This window comes from Phoenix dactylifera, chromosome 11 (assembly GCF_009389715.1).
Source record: "Phoenix dactylifera cultivar Barhee BC4 chromosome 11, palm_55x_up_171113_PBpolish2nd_filt_p, whole genome shotgun sequence".
NCBI classification, from domain to species: Eukaryota; Viridiplantae; Streptophyta; class Magnoliopsida; order Arecales; family Arecaceae; genus Phoenix; species Phoenix dactylifera.
The window spans coordinates 14,859,966-14,885,009 of record NC_052402.1 but is presented as its reverse complement, the minus strand read 5'-3'; the positions used below and the strand labels follow the sequence as shown (position 1 = coordinate 14,885,009).

The 25,044-nt window shown below is 37.8% G+C and overlaps 2 protein-coding genes across 3 annotated transcripts; one reads left to right on the top strand and one right to left on the bottom strand.

Moving 5' to 3' along the window:
• The first annotated feature begins 5,318 nt into the window (after positions 1–5,318).
• LOC103709285 (lipid phosphate phosphatase 2-like) lies at positions 5,319–14,679 on the top strand. 2 transcript variants are annotated; one of them, XM_008794557.4, is made up of 9 exons: positions 5,319–5,661; positions 5,768–5,865; positions 9,240–9,461; positions 9,573–9,660; positions 9,750–9,859; positions 9,985–10,078; positions 11,593–11,781; positions 11,886–11,945; positions 14,254–14,679. In XM_008794557.4, the coding sequence occupies exons 1-9, from the start codon at positions 5,436–5,438 to the stop codon at positions 14,448–14,450; spliced, it is 1,284 nt and encodes a 427-aa protein (XP_008792779.2). In that variant the 5' UTR covers positions 5,319–5,435; the 3' UTR covers positions 14,451–14,679. The 2 variants fall into 2 exon arrangements, with proteins under 2 accessions (XP_008792779.2, XP_008792781.2); XM_008794559.4 differs by having other exon boundaries at positions 5,638–5,661; positions 5,768–5,909.
• Positions 14,680–22,850: 8,171 nt separating this feature from the next.
• Positions 22,851–24,400, bottom strand: LOC120112406 (AP2/ERF and B3 domain-containing transcription repressor RAV2-like). The gene has a single exon (XM_039131724.1). The coding sequence runs from the start codon at positions 24,113–24,115 to the stop codon at positions 23,033–23,035; it is 1,083 nt and encodes a 360-aa protein (XP_038987652.1). The 5' UTR covers positions 24,116–24,400; the 3' UTR covers positions 22,851–23,032.
• Between the last annotated feature and the right edge of the window lie 644 nt (positions 24,401–25,044).

The following is a 25,044-nucleotide window of genomic DNA, read 5'->3' as shown; positions in this document are numbered from 1 at the left end:
TACTAACAACAGAATGACACTATTTTATTTTGGGCGACCTCACCCAAAATAGCTAGCTAGAGGTATTATTTGGGTTCCTTGATCCTATATAACTACCTAACGAATAACTATTGTGGGACTAAATACATGCCCGCATGAGTCCTCACACATATGCTCTTGATGATCCCTCTCTTTTCGATATGTTGCATTCTTACAGTATTGTTGCCTGTGGCTGCTTTCATTCTGTTAATATTCCATAGAAGTGATGTTTATGATCTGCGTCATGCGTACACTAGGTAGCTCGGATTCATAACCTTATCATAATTAACAACAATTTTTTTTTTGATCTGACACTGACAACAAAGAGTTTTTTCTGAAGCAAGAATGGAGGAAATGAGAAACTTCACGCAAAATTTTATCAAGAAACTGACAGCACGAGAGTTAATTTAGTAGCATTATATTATCTGCAAGTTCAGGCATCCTTTTTCTCTGTGCTGATAACTGGGATAATCGATGATGCAGTCGGGCGACCAAGGCCTGATTTCTATCAGCGTTGCCTTCCTGATGGAAAGGAGGTTTGATTCTCAAATTCAAAGCCAAAATATATATTTTTTTTCTTCAGGTTGTTATGTCCTTTTTCTTTCACATGAAATTCCTCACTGTAATACTCCCTGGTTGCTTTTTCTTCAGCTGTGTGATCAAGTGACAGGAAATGTGATTGTCATGGCGAGCAATCTGTTTTAAAGGCAGGGCACAAGTGTTTCCCAAGTGCCCATACTTATTGTAAGTAGCAAAATTATTTGTGAACATGCTGCAGTACATAGCAACTGGTTGATTAAGTGCAATTCTACTAATTACTATTGGGCTCGGTTCGAGTAAATTCAGAACTCCCAAACCCTCATTTTCTAGATGTTTTTCATCATTCATACATTATACTCCATTTCTAGGTTCTACAATTCGTACCGAGTTTAATTGATATTCTTCTTCCTTTGGCAAAACTTTGCACCGCCACTTTACTTCCTCTGCTTGTTGCATCCCTTGTTAAGTTTTCTTGGGTCGATGATTATCAGCATCATCGGCATGATTTCTTTACCAGTGGCCTTCTAGGTTTGTGCTTTATAGTTGGCCAACTTGTCGATAGTAAGTTTTAGTGAGATAATCAAGAGTGATTCCTAAAAGCTTTAGCTAATGATGCCTTATTCCATATTGCTGCAGGCATGGTAGTGGGCATATTTTGTTATCTGCAGTTCTTACCTGCTCCATATCATGCTGATGGTAAATGCAGCCTTTGTAATTTACTTAGAAGACAGTTAATAATCATTTTTATTTGAAAGTAGCGCTGTAGGCCGTTATGATTTCTGTGGTTTCAAAACCTGACAGAAAATTATTTCCTGCTTCTACGTTCTTTAGAATCAGTAGATGAAAAATGTATGAAATGCTCATTGTATTCATCTTTGATGTTGGTCTTTGTTCTGACTCATGCATTAGCAAAAGTTACAGAATGATAAATATATTTTTTTAATTTTCAGTTCATGAACTTTATAGGCAAGTCGCAAAACTGAACCTATGCCATCTCCTTGATTTGTTGTAACCTATCAGTGAATTCATACATGCCTTCTGCAGGGTTATTTTCGCATATGTTGTTTACTTGGTGAGGTCAGAAACATGCTTAAATTTACCTGTTGTCAGATTGGCTTTTCGTAGTAATTTAATATGTCCATAATCACAGATTCACAATCTCGTGTGTGTTACCCTGAATTACCTGCCTGAGAAAATGCGTGAGCATGCATGTCTTCTTGGTGTATTTAAACTGCACCCAAACAAGAAAATTCAGCTTATCAATGTCTTCCAACGTAACTATGTGAAATCCCTGTTTGTTTTAGCTGTTTTTAATTTATTATATTCCTCTTCCATAAAGTTAAAAAAGAAAAAAAAAAATGTTAAGGAATGCATGAAATTTATCAAATTTTGTGTCCATATCTTGGCAGTTTCTTGGTTAATAGTGAGCTTAAAACTGGGGATTCACAGTAACCTCTCAAAACTTAAAGCGTAGTTTCGCTTCATGGAGGGAACATGTATAAATTAAAGTGAAAGGTGTACAAGATACAGATATTGAAAGCACAAGAAAAATTTCACACATTGCCGGACAAAATAAAACAGTAATCTTGTATAAAACAATTCTAATGATCTAATGCAAAATTAGAACTATAAAAGCAGATGAAAAATCATAAAATAGTGCATACCATTTGGGACAAGAATACCACACAAACTTGTTGGGAAGTTTTAACTCTTCTCTATGCTCACACACATATAATAGCACAAAAAAAGACTCAAAATTTCGCTTATGATCCTATGAATTCTTTGTTATAAGTAAATCTGAAATTATATCGAGAAATAAAACATTTAGGAATAAAATTAAGCCAAAAGAAAGGAACTTTGTTTAGAATTGCAACTTTGTTTCCTTCAGCTACTGCTCTTGTTCATCCTCTTATGCCTTCCGGCAAATTATAGTATGCTTCAGAAAAGGTACCAGACGTGGTATGAAATTGGTTGTGGAAAATTGATTGTTTTGTTTTTCAAAAACTCTCTCAAATCAGACTCTTTTGTGAAATTAATGCTTTTTTTTAAAGTCTCATTCGGTTGTGGGAAGGGGTACAACAGCTTAGTCTTTTGAGATCAGCAAAACAAAGCTCTTCATGTTCAAAAAAGGCTGGTATAGCAGGAAAGTGCTGGCCTAGAAATCTTTGTGAAATTGCTTGAAACTTCCAAGCAATGAATGCTCCTGCTTATTGGTCTGTATGAGGTTTTTTTCCTCCACTGCTTCTTCTTATGAGCATCAACATCCCCTGTGCTGATTATCAAATACTTCGTTCGGAGCCATTTAGCTTCTTTTTCTCGCATCTGTTCCTTTACTCTCTTGATAATGTAACTCATCTCTGTTGTAAATACGATTAATCTTCAATAAAAGCCGGGTGGCTCCTTCTGCCTCCCTTTACATCAAACAAAAAAAGTCTCCTCCTTTAACACTTCATCCAGTAATGAAATAATAGTTGTCTGCCATGTACTCCATCTTGAATTTCAACCATAATTGAACACTTTGTCCACATACATCAGCCGCATCTACCACATATGCCAATTGACATTTCAATAAACAAGGGGACCATATAATTGTTCATCAGATATGCTTTTGCGTTGAACTACTAGTCATGGGCATTGCATATCCTATGTAATGCACAATCAATTATGAGATCACAGTCTTCTATCCAATTATTCCTCACCCTTGATTTGTTGTGTACCCTATTTGTCAAGTAGCATCTCACCAGCAGGTGAAATCATGATGTGCGTCACATTTTTTTTTTCCTCTTGAATTGATCTCTTGCACCATAGCAGCTGACTAACATTCTCCTGGTTGATGAAATTACTGTGTCCATCAATACTTTTCATTCTTAAATTAGGCATCTCATAAGTACCAGCACCACCTTTCAATAGCATGTATAATTACAAGCTAAATTTTACCAATTTTCAACATCAACCTATTAAACTACGAATTTCTTACAAGTAAACAAACTCTCGCAAGTTACACCTATCCTCTTGCAATTGTCATAGCAGGAAATGGATTCCTCTTGCAATTGTCATCAATCTTATATCCCCCTCTAATCTCCCAAAACTATTTTTCTTTTTGTGAAGAATGCTAAAGAATCTTTGATAGTAGCCTGAAAATGGCTTCACCTTTTGAGCAATTGTTCCCTAATACAGTAATACTGGACTTCCAGTGGTTCGCGCAGATATTCCGAAAGCTGCATGAAAAAAAATGGTAAGGTAGCAGTGGGTCAGGCACATGAATGGTTTGGTTGTGCCTTGCTGTAGCCAAGATCCCAAGAATAAATAATGGAGTTGGTAGAATACTTTTTCTCTACCACAAAACCTTGAAATGGCATTAGCTTAATAAAAAAAGCACATATATGTCTACTTTGAATTCATAGTCATTAATTGAGATGAGGTCCCCTCTTATTATAAAATGCATACTCTTTTATGTCGGTCTAAAATGGCTACTTATAATTGCCATTTTTTTAAAGCAATCTTCGTCCATTGGAGCATGCCCATCCATTAAGATGCAATGTTCTAAATCCTCATCCACAAGAACTAGCTAGCCTTGCTTCCAAGATACTATTAGTTGTCAGCTAGCAACCAAAGTGACTAAAATATGTCATGCATCTCTGTCCTTGCCACGGTCCAGTCGTAAATGATGATGAAGCTTTGAATAAAGAAGGGGGAGGATTACCCAAACATTGAAGGAAACGACTCAATGATACCGTTGTCGTGACGACGCTCGTTGGGAAGTTGCCTCCTGGGGAAGGCGGCGCCTCAAATTGGGGTCCAGTTCCTTCAAATATTTCGTCTGGTCTATGTCTATGCTCGTACGTTGCCCAAACCCGGTTCCGAGTATTTCAACGCCATCCATCGGATCGTACTGCTAAAAGAGGAAAAAAACAATTTCAAGGGACGAAATCAAAGAGGTAAATGAACCTTACTTTTATGTTTGTCTTTTTTCATTGAAAACCGTTAAATTTGGAAATATCTAAGCACAATTTTCTCTCGTCTAGGTAGAATTAAATGCACATATTTCGAAATATCACCCTCAAAATTATCAAAATTCGAGATGAGATTTGAGAAAACAAAATCATATAAAAAGGCACCAAAATTAAAAAAAAAAACAGAATTTTTCTTTTGCTATATTTCTAATTATTAAAAAAATTATATTTGGTATATATTGTCTGATTATTTAATACATACGGATAAAAAGTATATTTTAAAAAAATATTGTACTTCATTAGTAAAAAAATTAATTTATATTTTTTAAAATAAATACTAAAATAATATAATAAAATAAAAGTTTATTTTTTCTTTTTTTTTGGGTTTGATTTGGGAACACATAAAGCATTATTTTCTATAAAAAAATAAAAAACAGTATATATAGTAATTATAATTTTTTCTAAAACGGACGCTCCATAATTATGAAAACAAATACACTCAATAAACTAGAAAATAATAAGTTTTGGAGTTTTTTAGGCAATTTTTTTTCTTTAGCTTAGAGAATATTTTTGGAGTGGTAGGTCACATAAGAGCCCCCCAATTCGCAACTATAACTGTCTTCAGAGGACGGGCAAGAGGTGGACCGGGCCGTTTGTTTCGTCGGGATCAACGATCCGAAACCAAAAATAAAAAAAAAGAAAATTTAAGCAAGCCCGATTTGTGGGACCTTGGGTTGCGATCACCTACCGGTAATCCTAACCCAACACTTTGGACCGGATTTTAGATCCCTGGTACCGGTACCGGCAGCCAAAGGAAGAAAACGCGTCAGCGGACGCCTCGAAAGTCGAATCCCTTTCGAATCCTTGGAGCATTCAATTCTCCGACCCTTTCCGTTCCACCGTCGCGTCTCGATTCAACCATCGATGCAACAAGAGGAGCAGTCGCCAGTTTCATTAGGCGTCCCCCGACCTCTTTTGTATAGCGGCATTTCAAACGAGATAAAAGGGATCGCCGTTGCAGCCCTCCAAAATAATTCCCAAGGAGATCTCTCTCCTCCTCCTCCTCCTCCTCCAACCTCCTTCTCCCCTCTCTCGCACCCCCTCCTCCTCGTTCCTCGGAGACCTCCATCTCCCTTTTCCGGAATTCCAGGTCAGTCAAGAAAAAGGTTCTTCTTCTGGTGCACGTCAACGATTTCTTGTTTTTTTTTTAATTTAATTTAATTTAATGGTAATATCTTCGTCTATGGTCGTCTCAGAGGAGGAGGAGAAGGGATCGGATTCTGGCGGCTCCGAGGATCGGCTCCTCCCCCGCTCCGATCGAGAGTCGTGTACTCTGTCCCGGCACCGGGTACCGGTAAGAGGAACCATTCACCACTTCAAGGGAAAAATACTTCGCGTGTATGTCGCTCGTTCTCCTTTGTCTTCCTCCTTTTCTATTTTTTCCACTTTACGTCTCCAGCTTTTTCCTTTTTTTTTTGCGTTTTCTCCAGTCTTTTGGATTCATTATCTCCTGCGTTCTTGGAGACTGTCAGGAATATTATTTGTTTTCTATTTTTTCCCCTTGTTTCTTCTCATCTTTGGGTTGTACCTTGTAGGGATAGGTTTCCATTTGAACTTGGTTTTTATGGATGTAGGTAATTTTTCTTTCTTTTTATTTTGATTGACTCTGATGATGACTCATTTGGACTACTTTGCAGAGAAATGACAGACTTTAGCTAGAACCATTTGTTCCAACGGACTTCAAGATTTTTAAAATTTCAAGATGTTTTGACTTTTTTTTTTTTTTCGCGCAATCGGATGTCTCCGAAGGAACAGATGTTTTGACCTGATAGAAATTATGATCATGGTTATGAATTTCTAGATTTTTGGATCCTCACCAAGGCAATCTATTTGATAACTTTAAATCAGGCCTATATATTGTCTCTTGGCAGACCGTATCTTGAGATGTTTTTCAAGTCTTCATAGATGACCCTTCTCCCCTCGAACTGGGGTTTTGGATTCAGACCAAGAGTCCGATCTGACCCATGGTAGACCCTAGGTACCACACCTAAAGAAGTGGATGACAAGTTTAAGTTATTTGGAAAGGGAGTTACTGTCAGTTTGAAAAGATATAAACATAATCATGCGATATTGAACAATTTTCATGGATGACCTTTGATAGGTTTTCCACTGACTCTACTTCTCGTTCGGTCTTTCCCTTTCACCATCCTCTCCGTCCAAGAAGCGCCTCTTTCGCTCCAAGGCTTTCTCGCGGTACTTAGAAAGCAAGGCTGTCAGCTGAAACCATATCAAAATGGAATTAAGGCTTTCGCAGCCATACTTTTCAACAAACTGGGCGCTTTGCCTTCGTCGCCCATTCTGCGTAGGCGGTGGTGCTCCTCTGGCCCTTCCTTCGATCCACCGCCTCTTCCTTAGTCTTTGGTTGATCAGGCCCTTCTTACCCGGATGTGAATTCGGAATGGAGAGTCTTGAACCACCGGTCTTTATCGAAAAAATCTCCTTCAGATGGTTTATTTAATCCGATGAAAGCTTCAAGCTAAAGCAAAGTTTCTAAGCCGACCAGAGGCTAAGGAGAAAGGTGGTTTGAGGAGTCAGTCACGTAGTCTGAAAAGAAGAGCTTCCTTGGTCGATTCAAGTAGTTTGCCAATCCTTCACATTCCTATATTTGTGTAAGGGCTCTTGCCCAGCAATCATCTTTTCCCTTGTAAAAGAGTCAGTTTCATGCCATCCGAGATCCCCTTTCTGATCTGAAGATGATGGGAATCATCAAGCAGGGTTGGCAAGATCAGTTCAAGAAAGACAGCCTGCTTAGGCAAATTCTCTTTCTCGGAATCTACAGAAAAAACAAAGTGAACGGTCCGTGCGTCGAGTGTAGTACCCGTTACTATCTTCCTCTATCTATACCGTAATCGGGCTTAGGCGAAATGAGGCTTGACTATGGACCGGAGCAGGCCATGAAAAAGGTATAATAGGAATTTAGAAAGCCCTATATCTGAAATTCCCATGTTCACATCGTAGGCCTGGAAAAGTAAAAAGGGAAAAAAGTAACCCAGTTTCAGACCAATTTAATGTCATCTTTTCTTTCCAATTCTTCTATATCAAGGAATATAATGAAGTGAGGCATCCAGAGGACCTTACCTGAGGAAGACAAAATGGCAAAAAATTTTCTGGAAAGTATGGAAGATATATGATTGCCGACCAGAGTATCCTTCTCTTCTTTGAGTTTCCTAGTCTGTTCGTGGACTGCCTCCCAAATGGTTTGTACAAAGCAGCAGTCGGCCAAGGGATTGCCATTGGAAAACTAGAGGCTGGTCGAACTTGTAAAGGTTGATCTATCTGCATCTCTTTCAACTATAGAAAGTTGCTGACATAGTTTTTATGCATAATTAACACTAAAATTGGATATCTGGACACAGAAGAATGTACCTCATATTATTTTTGGTATTTTATGGATATCTATTTTATCTTGCACAGCTTGGAAGACCTTGTCCATAGCCAAATCTTAACCGGACAATATGGGGAGAGTATGACACCTTTGGAGAATGAAGGACAACTGAAGGAGAACAAACTGTGTGCTATGCTTTCATAGGACCCTCTTGTACTGTGTTATCTATGTTCTTTTGTAGTCATCTCTCCAGATTCCAAAACCAACCTAACCATCTAGGATACTCCCCTAATCTTTGTCCTGTATTTGTGCTCCTTATTATTTCCAATCTTTCAGTTTATTTTCTATTCCCTAAAGATCTAAGCGTTTTAATCTTCCCTCGTGTACGCTAGAAAGCCTAAGCGGACAATTTAAGTATTACCTTACCGATCTTAGATGTTCCTTCCAAGAGAGAGTGCGTTGATTGAGAATCCCGCTTGGTGAATTGCATGTTTTGGATTATAGGACAGTATTTCAAATCTAGGAGCTGCAGGAGCAAGCGAAGGGCAGATGATCCGTTCATTCTGCTTCACTCCAGGAAAGAACATAGATTGGTGCCAGGTCTCTCCCCACACCTAGATTTTTATCTTGTGTAAGCCAATTTTAGTTAGTGGGCTTTTCAGGCCTCTGCTGCATGTCTTGATATAGTATGTTTGCTTCAAAGAAGCTGACGGTATCCTACTCTGCTTTTCTTTTCCCTCACCAAATATCTAAACTTCTCTTAATACATCTCAATAGCACATAGGAAAAACCCAACTGGTCAAACAAATTATCCTGCATCAACATGTGGATGGATTTGATGGAATTTGTTCACGACAAGAACATCGAACGAATGTTTGCAAAAGAGTGACTTTTGGCATTTTCTGGGTACAAAATTTCTGATATGATAATATTCGAAAGAGGTCACTACTGATTATGATTCTTAATTGCAAAAGACAATGAAATAGAGAAGATTATGGAGCCCAGGAAGAGGAAATATCATAAATTGCTAACTAGATCAGAAAATTGAAGCCTAAGTCTGTACACCTCTACAGTACTAAATTCGTTAATCTCTTCTTCTAGTGTCAATTTCTACTAAACATCCCAGAACTCTTATGGCATCTTATAGACAGATGAACCCCTGGCAAAATTTTTGATTTTATCATATATTATGTATGTTTGCTGAAAGTGAACTTTTCACTTGTTATTATAAAATCTCACGATTGTTTCTGTGTGGTTCTTTTTGCTGGGAAAGAATGGCAACAAAATTTGTGATAGTATAGATTGGCTATATTTCTGAACTTTCTGCATCTTTCTTTCACAAGGACGCAATGCCAGATATTCAGTTAGGAGGTCACACTGTAAGATCTCATGGAGCTAAAGTAGCAAGATTCCATATGCATGACTGGATTGTACTGCTGCTACTTATGGTTATAGATATCATATTGAATGTCATAGAGCCTTTTCACCGCTTTGTGGGAGAGGACATGTTGACAGATCTGAGATACCCTCTAAAAAGCAACACGGTGCCATTTTGGGCAGTTCCGGTATGTTCTTGTTTCTCTTGCATGAGTATTAACTTACGGAGAAAGAAAGTTCTCTTGGAAGATAGCAGCATGCTCCTGCATAACGTAACGATGGTTTTTCTTCTCTGGCAGCTAATTGCAATTCTTTTACCTTTCGTAATCTTTATCGCAATTTACATAAAAAAGAGGAATGTGTACGATTTGCATCAAGCCATACTAGGTACATGTATCCTTTTATTTGAATCTGAATAAGTACAAATTTTGGAGTATGTATCCTGATCTTGCATCAAATTTATGACTTGCAAGCAGGGTTGCTGTTTTCTGTGCTTATAACTGCCGTCCTTACGGATGCAATTAAGGATGCTGTTGGTAGACCAAGGCCAGATTTCTTTTGGCGCTGTTTTCCTGATGGAAAGGGCGTGAGTCTTCAATCTATACCCATTCTCATTTTCCTTCTAAGTTTTACTTTTTTAATACCAATAACATTTTCATTCTGTTCATTATGCTTAGCCTGACAAATCTTCATAATGTATAAAATGTCCAGGTTTATGACAATGTTTCTACAAGTGTTATATGCAATGGGGAGAAGAGTGTGATAAAGGAAGGACACAAGAGTTTTCCAAGTGGGCATTCTTCATGTAAGCAGCTTACGAGACAACTGCTTGTTGTAGATTTTTTTGGTTTAATGGTTTTACCACTGTGTCAATTTCATAAAAATGTATTTTTCTCTAATGGTTCTTCTACATATATTTGAAAAGCTTTCTTACCAGTTTGAGTATGGCTTGTTTCTATAAAACTTATGATTTGCATTCACTGCTAAACTATATGCTTGTAGATAAACTCATGTAGGTTACATGTGGAATGTTTGAAGCTATGAAGCATGGACACAGATGAGGGTGATTGATACGACATGATGCAGATTCATTGATATGGGAAATCTTAAAAAAAATAAGATATCATTGATTAGGTTATGTAAAAATAAATAAATATATTTTTAACATGTGTATAAAGAAGCAAAGTATGATAGGCCATCATGACAACATAGTTCATATTTCATAGAATACCAACATCTTCGAACTCCACATATAGACTCAAATACATGAATTGTTTGCCATATTAATATACTACAAACTCTAAAATTAAGCATTCATAAAAAAAAAAGCCAAAAACAAAGAATCAAGGAAAGTTCTTCCACTCATCCCTTGGGGCATTTGGGAAGTATCCAAGGCTTATCCGGGAACTACTTGGATTCTTTTTTTGTTTTAAAAATAGCTTATATTGAATGAGTGTTTGAAATGTATCCTAGGACATAGGTGATGATTATCGGTATTCGTTACATCTTGGATTCAACATGACGTGCAATTTAAAGTATCTGTACTTCCTAGATGTGGGTCAAACAGTTTTGTTTCCTTGGTGATTCTGAAGTTGTGCAGATATAGTAGAAAAAAAAAGTTATGTTGGTCAAAAAAATATAGCATCAAGTACAAATGTATTACAGCTATCTCTAGTATCAACTTTGGCAAATTATGTGGACATATATAATTGAATTAATGCCTACTGCTTTGACTTTGATTCAGAAATTTTATCCAATCAACCCTGCTAAAATAATTGGGAGAACCTTACTACAGTCTAGCTATTTTCTTGTCAACAGAAAAAAATATGAAAACTATGTAATGTCAGTGCAACTGCTAAATGCAAAGCAATATAGACAACTCATTGTCATTCATTATGTAAGAATTTATGCTTTCAAAGTAGGTGCTTGCATATGCATAACCATCTTTAGAAGTTGCTAACTGCAGCCATAATAGATGACACTGTTGCTGATCCAATTGTTACACGTGCATTTTCCTATATTTGGAGTCTTTCCTGTTCTTATTCAAGAATTAGGAGTGACTTGACTACTTCCAGTGCATGTTTGTTGGGGCATGATTTCATAGATTCATTTTCTTGTGTAATCTTTTTCAAGTTTTGTTTCTGTTGGCTTCCCTAAACTCATGTCTTTTTTACTACTGAACAAATGGAACTTCCTAGAGTTTGGACTCGCTTTAAATGGAAGTTTCATGAGAACAATTTGATTGCTATTCTCTACATTCTATAGTGATATTTCTGAGGGATAATCTGGACTCATGGAGCTTCCATCTATCAAATGCAGGGTCTTTTGCAGGTCTGGGATTTCTTGCATGGTATCTATGTGGTAAACTAAGAGCTTTTGATCGCAGGGGCCATGTTGCAAAACTGTGCATTGTAGTTCTTCCTCTACTTGGTGCAGCCCTTGTTGCAGTTTCTCGAGTGGATGACTATTGGCATCATTGGCAAGACGTATTTGCTGGGGGTCTTCTAGGTTTGTATGTTGGGATCAATTATCGTGAGTGGTACAATTGTTTTGATTTATCATGATTTTACTAGCTGTATCACCTTATCGCCATGCTTGTGTTTATTTTGTAGGATCAACCGTTGCTTCATTTTGTTATCTACAATTCTTCCCTCCCCCATATGATGCAGATGGTATGTTCCCTATTCTTCTTCTTCTACTTCTTTTTGTTTTTATATGTCGGTCTATACACATCCATATTATGTATAGAGAGAGAGACATATACACACACACACACACACACACATATTATATATATATATATATATATATATATTATAATATAATATATAAGAATATGCTCCATATTCTTTTCTGATACTAGTGCTCTTGTCCATTCACACATACATGGCGAGACATGTTAAACTTTTTCCCTTTTTTGAATTGAACTTTCTTTTCATACAACAACTCCTAGAGCTAGAGCAGAAAATAATAAATTATGCAAATTTCCTACTTATGTAAGATAACCTCTACCACAGGATTCAATATTTGGTTTGTTTTATGATCTAAAGGCATCCAAATCAGTTGAATTTTGATTTTCATTGTTGTAAAGATGTCTAGATCAAGATAAATAGTTTGGTTTTAGATGTATCCCTAGCTGAAGATCAGCGCTTTGAAGTGGAAGGAGGATGATGCATGAGTCCAAGGGTCAAATTCTTAGGCCTAGATGGTGTCTTTGGTGTCACATTGTGTTAGTTTTAAAGTTACATAGTTTATTTGCAGTTTTAGGGTTCTTTTTTGCAATTGCTTATAGTTGGAGTAACATTTTGGAAGCTTTTAAGTTGTTTGTACTCTATTAGCTAAGGTTAAATCTTGTCGTATCCATTTTAGTCTCTTTATGTTTCTGGTCCATAATTTGTCCTAATCTAAACATGACTCATCCAATAAGTGTTGGATTCCTCTGTTTAGCTTGAAAAATCCTTGGTGACACATTTCCTGGTTGGATATGCCTTATTTCGAAAAAGAAAACAATACTTTCGTGAATTATCATGTATTGTATATCTTTGTGCTAACTCTAGAGTTCAGGTAAGGAATGTGAATTTCGATAACAATAACAATAAGAACAATAACAACAGCAACAACAACAATGGCAACTAGTGGTAAGCCATACAACAACAACCCTTTTTTGTTTTGAAGCTTTTAGGAGGTAACATGCTTCCTACTTTGCTAGTATCATTTTGCATCATTCCATCAAGAGTGATTTGTGAATTAATTAAGCACTTAAAGTCGAAACAGCAAAGACACTATTTGTCAGTTTCATGTAAATTATGAAACATTGCAGCAGGCATCATCTTTTTTATATTTCTGATCTACAATATTAAAATTATACAATTAATTTGGTAAAAACTATTGTTTTTCCTATATGTCTCTATATCCCTTTTATCCTCTTTCTGGATCAAGCATATGGATACATGTCCAAACTCAAGTCATGTCAATGTCCATGCAAAAGATGCCAAAGTCGTAGAACAAGGTTTAGAAGGAAGCTAGCAAGTGGGGACCATCTTAATCCAATAAGAAGAGTTAAGAGAATGTCTAGTTCTCCATGTAAAGGGATGCTTATTGATTTTCTGACTACATTTAAGTAGAAAAAAGGGGCTTGTAGACAAATGCTGACTTACCGTGTTTGCTGCGCGAGAGTATCCGCCAGTCGGTGCGGTGTCGGCCCCTTGGGCACTATTCGACTTGGGAGTGCTTCGTCCATCAAGCGACTTTGTGAGGTAGGGGACCAAACTTGTGACTGCTGCAGTTGTTTTCAGCAGGGAATGTGGCACTCTACAAGTTGAGTAGTGCTGAGCCAGGAGATCTTCCTTTGGATTGTGACAACGCTCATTGAACGGTTCAGGTAGAATTAGAGAATCATGCTGATCTAGTGATGCACGCGTTTTTCTGCCTGGGCTTTTCAAAAGGTCATACACCTTGAGGCTTTATTGGCACCTGAATGAAGGTGCCGCTTCTATGTTAAGGCAAGGCATTGTTGTTAGGCCTTGCTCACCTTGCAGAGCACGCTAAGGGCATCTTTAAAATTACCGATGATATAATGTTTTTTTGAACAATCAGGTCATTATTTGTAGTTCAATCAATGAGGACCATATGTAATTTAAGCATAAGCTTTAGCAAAAGTTACAAACAAAAGGTCAGATATCAAAAGCCTAAGAGGAGCAAATCACAAATATAAGAACAATTTGGATGGAGGAAGAAATCACATACCAGAAAGTTTTATGTTCTCTGTAACAGCTTTAGTGGAGGATTGTTTTACTTGACAACTATATTACTTGTGTGTCAAAAGGTTGTGCTTGTTGGCTTGACACAACCTGGAACATCGACTTCTGTGAAAATGATCCAGCCATGGATATACTTCACCATATGATTCTTAGAGTTCATCCCTTTTCGACATGGATGATATTCAAGTCAAGCTGAACCTCGTGGTTTCTGTTCATGCAGGTTGGTGGCCCCATGCACATTTTCAGGCATTAGCCGATTCACACGACAGTGGGCAGGTTTCTTCTACAACAAATGCTCATAATTCGAGGCCATCAGAGATTGAAATAGTTTATGATTCATATGAAGGTCCTGGTGGGGTGAATATGAGGGACGCCAGCCCAATACTAGGTCCTATGGAGGCTGGCAGGAGACATTGACTTTGTAATCTGGATCTCATGCAGAATTTCATAGGAAATGACATTTTAAAATGCGTTAGAATATGATGCACTATATTTCCTTGTCTCATACTTGAGCTTCCTTCACTATAGTTAAGCTGGTATGCGGTTTTATTCTTCTGTATATGCCCGTATAAGCTTGCCAAAATCTCTCGCATTCTTTTCATGTACATGGTTTTCTTTACTAATAAACCTTGAAAACATTCTGATATTTCATGGATTTGTGCATGGTGGCTCTTTATCCACCTAAATAGCTGCTACCTGATTGATCAGAGCAACTATTCTGATTTCATTTTATTCATTTGTTCATAGAATTGTACAAGGATGTCGATGGGCTGGGTCTTGGCGGAGCATAGGCCTGATCTTTTCCAGAAAGTGTTATCACAGGAGGCTTGGGCGTCAGCCAGTTGACATATCTAGAATTTGGTTCTACTAAAACAGAGTCTACTGGGAACAAAGGCAAAATGTTTTCCTAAAACATGAGAAATACGAGAATAAATCCCTGTGAGAGATCGATGATAGTCTTTTTTTTTAAAAAATTTTTTTTTTATCAGCAAGCAATACTAAATGGGATCATGGCAAATCTAGAAAATGAGATGGTTCTGAACGGTCAAAGCTTGATATGGTCGTGGAAGTAGGCTTCATTCCTTCATGGTCACAACAAAATAAAATGGCGCCAAGCCATTGGTTTGACGGTTTTTAGCCCAACCACCATAATTTCTTTTCATTTCCAAAATTACCACATCACATATTGCCGTCATTCTTCTCGGTATTTTGAAGTGTTAATTCAGTCCACCTTGACATTTGGGCCAATAAAGAATAATTTTCAAAAAAAAATTAGGCATGATTCGAAAAAAATGAGGTTAACCCTTAACCACAACTCATCCACAAATTCTTCAATATTAATTGATTCTGATCTTTGCTTAGTTTCACTAAAGCTTTATTCTGGTCATGGATAGGCTATTTAGATTTTAGTTTATAATGCAACAACAATATTCGGTCTTCAAGATCTGAGAAAATAGGAGGTGGTGTAGTGAGACCGGCCGAAATCACAAGAATAGGTTCGACTCTTGTGGTTGGCAAGTAAAATTTTGTTTGGTTTGAGATTGCTTCACATCTCACGGTATTTACACCTCTCGCCTATTAAAAAACAGAATAAGATAATTTTTCCTATAGAGTTTGTAGAGAAATAACATGTTAGTAAGACACTATATGTCTTGCAACTATTATTAGCAACTATTGAGTATTGCAAGCTTCCATAAATATGCCCTTCACTTTGCCTTGTATATTTTGGGAAGCAGGAAAGAAAATTTTAATTTACCCATGTTGTTGATCAAAACTTACATGAGAAACTTGTCAACAAGGATCAATTAATTATCAATAATTTCTATGCCTGAAGTGATGGTACTATTGATATTTTGTTTCTAAATTCTATATATGGTGGCTCATTTTACAATTAACATCTCTTTATCACTGATCGCATCATCTTATAATGTTTCAATATGGTGACTACATCGTGTGCTTTTCTACTTCTTTCATTATGAATTTTGTTTAGAAATAAATGCTTAACCAATGCAAAATTGGTGTATACTGCAAACAAACAGGCAGAATGTGAATTGCTCCCGAACCAATGAATTAAATCAGATCAACCCAAATTAAGATAGATTTCTTTCCATTATTTGAAAATTTGGTAAGATCGAGTACCAATTAGGTTTTGTTCCATTATCTGAAACTTTGGAAAAGTACAATATAGACCGGCGAGAGCAATAAACAACCATGAAGCCGGCATATACTAGGTTTGCCCACAATACGCATTTTAGGCTAAACTAATGAGGTGACTCATGCAATTAGGGGTGTAATTGACTAAATAGGATTTGTGTCATGTTGAAATGTGGGTACTCTAGATTTGAACCAAATCCATTTAGTAAATAAATTGATATCTCCACTCGAGTCTCATCTATTTATTAAACAGATAATGTATTATCCATGAACATATCTTCAAGCATTGCATGATTAATATCATCCATAACCCATATTTTCTTGATTATAAAATTAATTTTAATTTTTTAATTTTAATATTATAAATTATATGGGACAATCTTTATTATTATGATTTAAAATTTAAAATCTATTTTTTACTGCTAGGTTGCACACTTACTTAGGGCTCGTTTGGTTCGCGGGAAGTATTTTCCCTCCTAGGAATATGATTCCTGGGAATCATATTCCTAGGAAGAGAATACCTAGGAAAGTACTTTTGACATGTTTGGTTAACCATGGGAAAGTGACTAATTTCCAAAGTGCTTATGTTTGGTTGACTATCCACTTTCCTAGGAAAGTTATGTATAATTCCTATTATGCCCTTAATAAAAATTAGGTCTTTAATGCCTCTTTAATGCTTCTTTAATGCTGAAGGGTCTTTTTGGAAAAAAATAAAAAAGAAGTAATTCCCACCTCATGGGAAAGTAACTTTCCCATGTTTCTCATGGGAAAGACTTTCCCATGAAATGTGGGAATCATATTCCCATGGGAATACCACTTTCCCATCTCTCTCCTTTGAAAACTCCAACCAAACAAGAGGCATTTCATTACTTTCCCGTTGACCACACTTTCCCCCCTCGTTTTCCTGCGAACCAAACGAGCCCTTAGGAGTTTATAAGTGATGGACTTTTGGAAAGGAAAGACAGCCACCCTCTTTGCAACCATGGCCTTCTTTCAACTTGAGGACCACTGCATCTCCAGTGGTGCCTTCTCGGCTTCGAACGGTCAAACTGCAACTCTTTTCTTTCTCCATACAGACTTGTACTTTTGTGAGAGTTTGACCTAGACAAGATCTATTCCAGACGTCGATCTAAGTGGCAAACTGGAATCGTGACTTTGAAGACAAAAAAACAACATCTACTATTTTTTTATTATTTTTATTTATAAAAGAATAAAATGACAAAAAAACACTTCAATGTCTTTCGAGTCGTTATTCCACGCACGAGTTTTAGCTGTATCCCATGAGTACGAGTTTCTAGAAGTCCAAATCCTGTGCAGTACAATCAGGGGCTCGAACTATCTAAAAGAAAACGCTAATGAATCTTTTTTTCAGGCCACCCTCTACTATTTTATTCTTTGATATAGTAATTTAATTCAAATAAAACCTACATTACATGTAAAATTAAACATTTCTTGACATAAACAATGATGTGGTACGTTTTATCATGCTTTCAGTGGCAATCCTAAATCAAGATATAATTACAGGACCTTAAGCCTCCATGGAACGTTACCACCTCTTGTAGATCGAGATATTATATCTCACCAAAAAGAAACCTTGTATAAATATGTGTTTTGGAAGACTTCACTAGGCCTTCAACAACTTACTTGGATAATTGCATACGACTAGACTGAAAATTCTGTAGAAATTAGATCTGTCGGTCCAGTTAGGTTGCATTTTCTAAAAATATGTTCAAATCCATCCTAAATCTTAATCTTCGGACTGCAAGAAGAAAAAAAATTAGGAGAATCTTTTTTTTGTCCATGCAAAATTTGAGTTGAATAGTATTTGGTCGATACAGAGTCATGCTAAAACCTACTAGAATTTTCAGCTTAATTATATAAAAATATCCAAATAAGCTCTAAATAATTTGTTTAAAAGTCCCGACTTAGTAAAATGGTCCTATGTTTCTTTCCACCATCAACAGACCTATCAACCTCGGAAATAAACAGCCGGAAGCGAAGAAGATAGACAAAGGGGAACGCGGCTTCAAGTTGGGAGGGTGACCCCAGTGCAGCAGATATTCCACAGTAGCTTTTGATGACCAACTAGAAGATTGCCATGAGAATTAGTTGAAAATTTTAATGCATGAGATTGACGTCTCTTGTTTCAGGGGAAGACTCAGCTTCCGTCAACCCCTCCAACCCCATCACCATACGGGAAGGCCTGACATCATGTCTTGCCTGAAAGTGATGCAGGCTTGGCTCAACCAACTCGAGACCATGTGGATACCAACAATAAAGGAATCCTTCAAGTCTCTCATGGCAACCATGGCAGCTAGTCTAATGTACTAATTAATTAGATGTCATTGATTTCCATGTTGCTGATGATGCGATAATTAATTATCAAACCTGAGGTTGACCAATGTCCAAGTGACCAATAATCATGCTGCCTGTCCCACTACTAACAAATCCATTTTTCTAATCAAGAAAGTTGGAAATGCAAGAGTCCACAATTGGATTCATATCCAGTGTAAAAATTTTCAGAGGTGCTTGGGGGTAAATAATTAGTAATCAACTTGTATCTAATTCTCTTCTTTCATGCCAATAAAGCCATGGAGAAATCCTCTTCTCATTTACGGGTTATATATACACACACACACACTCATATAACTTTTCATATCTACGCTGCGATCAACATGACATCAATATTATAAGTTGTATAAAATTGAAATGATTAAAATATTCTTAACTTAATTAAAGTAGAGTGCAAAAAAAAATTCTAAAGATATAATCTCAAATAAGAAATTTACAAGAATTTATATGTAATCTCAGATATTTATAAAAATTTATATGCAAAAATTTGTTTAAGCAAATTCTAGTTAAATTAATTTGTGGGGAAGACTCAAGAATATACATGCAATAAAAAAATAATTATAGGTATATATAGATATAATAAATTTATCAGGATATATATTATTGTAAATATTTTTAAGAAGATACATGTAAAAAATACTATATTTATTGATAGGGCAAATTAATGCCATAGTTGACTCGTTATGAAGACTTCGATATGCGATCTTTCCTTGTGAGTTCTGACAATTAATATAATGCGGCATGTTACATTAGAAGACTGGGTCTTTAGCTAATATCTTTTCAGAAACATCAGAGGCCACCAGTGTCCACATTTCTAAGGGCAACTTGTCAATGGTCCTTAAGAGCAGGCAGCCCCTCCTCCCTCTCGTCTCTCCCTTGGACTTCCGCTCATTCACAAGCTGGATTAGTGGAACATAATAAAAGTGGACTTGTGACCCATCCACCTCCCCGCCAGCTATAGCAACGTATACTATTATTTATCAACTGGTGGCTCATTGATTGAGGCCAGCTGCTTGGGTTCACTTATTTTAAAAGAAAGATCGATGAGCCAACTCTTGCAAGCCTGACTACAGTATGGGAGCTTCGTTTTGGAAATCGAGTAGCGAGACAACCACAAGTAATTAAAAGAGAGTAATTTAAATCAAACCATCCCTATCTCATGCTAACTTGCTGACCACATTATTAATTTAGCATAGTTAGGCATCTCCCAAAGAGATCAGCCTATCTACCAGGTGATGAAAGGCCAGAAAGAAAAACAAAAAAAGTTACCAGAGACTTTCTTCATCCTGTGAGCCCATCATTAATATCAACACTATGTTAATGTGATTGATAAAATAAGGGAAGAGAAAGAATATGTTTATTCTTTGTATTTTGTATTCATGTTGCAACAATATGATTGATAATACTCATCAAGCTCAGAGGAGACCTCAAGGCCAAGAAAATTATTGAGAGGACTAAAGTCTTTTATTTCAAAATGTTGACTGAGAAACTGTTTAAGATTGGAAATATCGGCAAGATTATCAGCCGTGATAATCATACCATCCAAAGTAGCAAAAGATGTAGTAAAATTGTTTAGTGAACAAAGAGGGTAGAGTCATACAGACTGAAAACAAAGCCAAATTGTCTAATAGTGGTATCAAACTTAGCAAACCATACTCGTGGAGCTTGCTTAAGATCATACAAAGCTCTTCGAAGTCGATAGACTTTGTTTGGAAGATAATCAAGACTAGAAGGAGGCTGCATGTATATCTCTTCGGCAAAATCACCATTTATAAAAGGTATTTTTCACATCCATTTAATATAATCCCCATTTTCATGCAGTCACTACTGCTAGCAAACTTCGAACATAAGTTAAACAAGCAATCGGTGCAAAAGTCTCCTCATAGTCATACTATATTCTTGTGGGAAGCCTTTTTCCACAAGACAGGCTCTGTACTGCTCTATAGATCTGTCTGACCATGTCTTGATTTTATAAACCCCTTGCAACCTATAGTAGTTTTACCAGGAGGTAGATCAACCAGATTCGTGTATGAGTTTTGTCTAAGGCTTGCAATTCTTTTTGGGATAGAATTAGTATTGGCCTCACGATAGGACTGATGCTCGTGTAAACAAATAAGGATGGAAAAACAATGATAATCATGAAGACGGGCAGATAGTTCTCTTACCCACGTAGAGCATTGAAGTAACAAAGGAGAAGAAGATGGTGAAGATGACTCAAGGAGGAATGATTGTTGTCAGGATCATCCGACGGAGCCGACACCTCAGGAGAAATCGTAGGAGTGATATGAGTGAGCTCTTTAGAAGAACTGCCAGCAGAATCTTTTTAAAACAACTCAACAAAAGGATTAGTAAAAAATTGAAGATGAGATGTAGGAGGAGTATGAAACTGCGATATGGCGGAGAATATAAAATGTTCCCAAAAAAGAATATGGTGAGAGATTTGCAGATGATTTGAAATGTGATCCTAACATTTGTACTGTACAGATATTTATATAAAGATTGGTTGTTAAGAACAAATGAGGGAAGTCGGTTAATTGTGTAAACAATAATAAGAGCTGTTTCACCCTAGAATCGTTCAAGACAACAAAAGAATATGAGCAAGTCACAAACAATATGCCTATGTTTATGTTCGGCGCACCCATTCTATTGGGATGTTCTTGTACAAGAATGTTGAGAAATGGTACCTTATGGATATAGATAATTAAGAAATTCTATTTTTCTCGACTACATGACATTATCTGGATGAAGTACCTTAATATAACAAGAGAAAAGAGTTTTGACCATAAGCAAAATCACAGTAAATTTTAAGTAACTCAGATCTATGATGCATGAGATATAACTATATAAAATGAGAGTAATCATCAACAAATATTACAAAATATTTTGAGCCTTCCATAGCATCATGGGGAAAAGGAGACATCAGAATGAACCAAATTAAATGGCGCAAAAGAAATAGAATCACTATTATTAAAGGGTAAAGTAGTTTGTTTAGCAAGTGGATAAGATAAACAATCAAAATGTCTATTCTTAACAGACCCTAGATGAGGTAGAAGATGAACTAGATGTAGTAAAGGCAGTTGATTGAGATGAAAGTTGAGAAGAGACCCCGGACATATACAATGTGGAAATTGATGAACTCAAGTATATATCCAATCTTATGGCCGGTCCTAAGAAGCTGCCCGTCTAATGATCCTGCATACAACAACCATTACTAGAGAAATGGATATCAAAACTAAGTTCACACAATTGACCAATAGCAATAAAATTTAAAATAAGTTTAGGAATCAAATAAGTGTTAGATAGAGATAATAAATAGGTGGAAATATGACCTATATGACTAGAATATATTATAAAACCATATGCAGCATGAATAAATGATGCAAAAGGATCTAAAGTTTTTGATGAAAAAAGAGTAGGATTTGAAGTTATTTAATTGCAGCATACATAATCAAATACCAAGAATTACCTAAAGTAACAAAAAGAATATTCAAAGCAGCTGTACCAGATTTAGATAGAACCTATTTGATTAGATTTTTAAAATTATTAACAACTTCAGCGGCAACAACAGAAGAATACGAAGCAGGTTGCAACTGATTGCCGAATTAAGATTGAGAACCTCTAAATCAACTGGTTTTAGATTACTTATTCAAAACAACAAATTCAAAAAGTGACAAAGTACCACAAAGAAGAAGTGATGCTCTTACTGATTCAAAATCATCTCGAAGAGCCATAAGAAACTGCATCAAGCGCATCTGATCTCTATAAGAAGCAATTTTCTTAGCATCACTATTATAGTCCCAACTGGTTCCAAAAAGCATGCATCTAAAAGAGAAACTCATCGATAAACTGTTCAGGTTCTTGCTTTAAGCGATGTAGGTCAGACAATAGTTGATGATCGATATTTGAGGTGGAATACCATTTAGCCAAAAAAAATCCAAATCTTCTTGGCTATTCCAAACCGACCAAATTGAAGATGAATAGAAAAAATTGAAGTACTCCTGAACCATATAATGATCATGTGATTTTTACTATCCAATCCTCGAGCCGATTATAAAATTCTTTTTTATCCTGATCCGATTTTTGAATAGGCGGACGGATGTGCCTGGTATCTTGTATTCATGTTACAACAATATATATATGAATATATAGCCTAACAATGTAGTTAATGAGGAAAGTATATTGAAGGAAGTATATCAATCATGTTTGTACCTGTAAAGAAACAAGATGGTAACTATGCTTAACAATGACAATTTCCTCTGTGAGTCGGAAAACAATTTAAACTATTTTTAATCCTTTGTTAGAAGAGGAAGGAATAATAAACAGCTTATTGCCATTTGGATGCCAATTCTCAAATAAAGACTCAAAGAACATAAGAACCATAATTTCCTTTCCTGATATTCCATTCCTTCCACTCAGATTCCAACTTTTCCATCCCTCATACAATATACACTTGAACTTTTACATGAGATAAAGAAGAAATTTCTAAGCCAATACTACAAAGCTTCTATCTTTTGTTTCTTAAAATGCTGCGGCGATGGTATCAGCTGATCCATATCTCGAATTCCCTTCTTGCTCCAACCAACCACCCCAACTCCTCCATCTCCACCAACCGCGGCCGCCGGAGTTTTGATTATGTTCACACCAAAAAGCCTGACCACCTGAAACAGTCCGTCCTCGGCGCGACCACCGATGGCTCGAGGCTTCCAATCGATGAAGAACCGCTTCTCCGGGCCGGTTGATCGCTGGAAGGTGACGACGTCCCCAGCTTGGAGCCTCTTCTCTTTCACAAACCGGCTCCACCCCTTGGTGAGAACGTAGCTCTGGCTACTGTTCCAGTACGAGTAGCGGAACCTCCACATCTTACCGAACGCATCCTCGAAACTCAGCAGCACGCCTTTGCAGGCGGCGGCGCTGCCCGTCGGCAGAGGTAAGTGCTTCTCGGCGTGCTGTTTCGGTATCACCAGCCGGTTCAGCTTGCCGACATCGCTCGGCGTGACGGCCTTGTCGAACAGGTGCTCGCGCTGCGCTCCGCCGCTCGAGCCGAGAGGCCCTGCGAGGAGCCCAAGGTCCCGGCCGCCGCCGCCGCCGGCAGGCGTATTTCTCCTGGCGACCCTGAAAGCGCGCTTGCTCTGCTGGAGCTCGTCATGGTAGGTGTGCTTGCGCAGCATGTCGACTATCTCGGCCTTGGAGCGGGAGCGGAGGAACCAGAGCTCGGCCTCCTCCTCGTCGTCGGTCTCGGTGAGGGGCTGGAAGTTGGTGACGGCGTCGCGGCCGCGGAATCGCTGGGTGGCGACGTCGTAGGCCCGGGCGGCCTGGGACTCCTCGTTGAACGTGCCGAGCCACACGCGCTGGTGCTTCTCGTAGATCTGGGCGCCCCACCGGCCGTTGGGCTGGGGCACCACGCCCTTGTACTGGGAGGACGGCAGCTTCCGGGACTCGGCCTCGAGAACGACCTCCGGGTCGAGGACTGCGCTGGCTCCGCTGCCCATCCGCTGCAGGCTTTCACGGCCATGCGGCGGCGGCCGCTTCTCTGTCTCACTGCGGACTTCGTCGACGTCGATACAGCTACTGTCCATGTCGATCAAGGATGGATGATGGGTTTGAAGGGAAAGTATGAAAGGTGGGTTGTGGTTAGGAAGGGAAGATGGAACAAATACGTATGAGGGGGGGAAGTGGTGATGTAGCTTACTGTTTGGGTTGCTAATTGCTATATATATAGCAATATGTTTACTTTGAATCTCATGGCATGGGCGTTTGTGTGGGTCAACTCATGTGATGGTGGGAGGAAGATTCGTAGGGAGGGAGCTGGGCTATTTTGCGTGTCTTGGTATGTTGGTAATGATTTGGAACCCAAAAGGATGAGGAAGGGATTCACATGAGTGTGGAGTATGGACCATGAACTATGGACTAAGGACCATACTCCTCCTCTTTTTAAAATTATTATTGTTGTTGTAGGTAATAGACATATAGTGTGTTTCAATATTTAAAAAAAAATGAAGAGCTTCATCCACATGTGTGCATGATGTAAGGTTACATACGTGGCTTTGGATCGATGTTGGATTTTAAAGATCCAGCCAATAGCATTATGGATAAACTTGAGGAAGGGATCTTCTCACCTCGCCCGGAAGGGCATGGGCCCATGCCCTATCCCACAGAATTAGAGGGAGGAGCGAGAGGAAGAGACCTGGGATGGGATGAGAAGAGATAGACTCAGACAGCCTAATCCAGCCAGAATAAAAGTTTGGCAGGGTGCAGGTGGGCAGGCCTCCACTGCTGCCCTGTCTTATTTTCTAGGTTCGGCCTTTCAGATCAGCATGACAAGGTAATTCCAACTACAGCCATGATTTTGCTGTGATGGGTTCGTGCAATTACCAACTGAAAATATCTTAGGATTATAGTCATGATCTTGATTTCCATATAAGTTAGGATTTGTTTGTATAATCCTGTTGGTTCCCTCGGGTTTCGAAACAAGATTTCTAGTACTACAAAATAAATTACCTGCCAG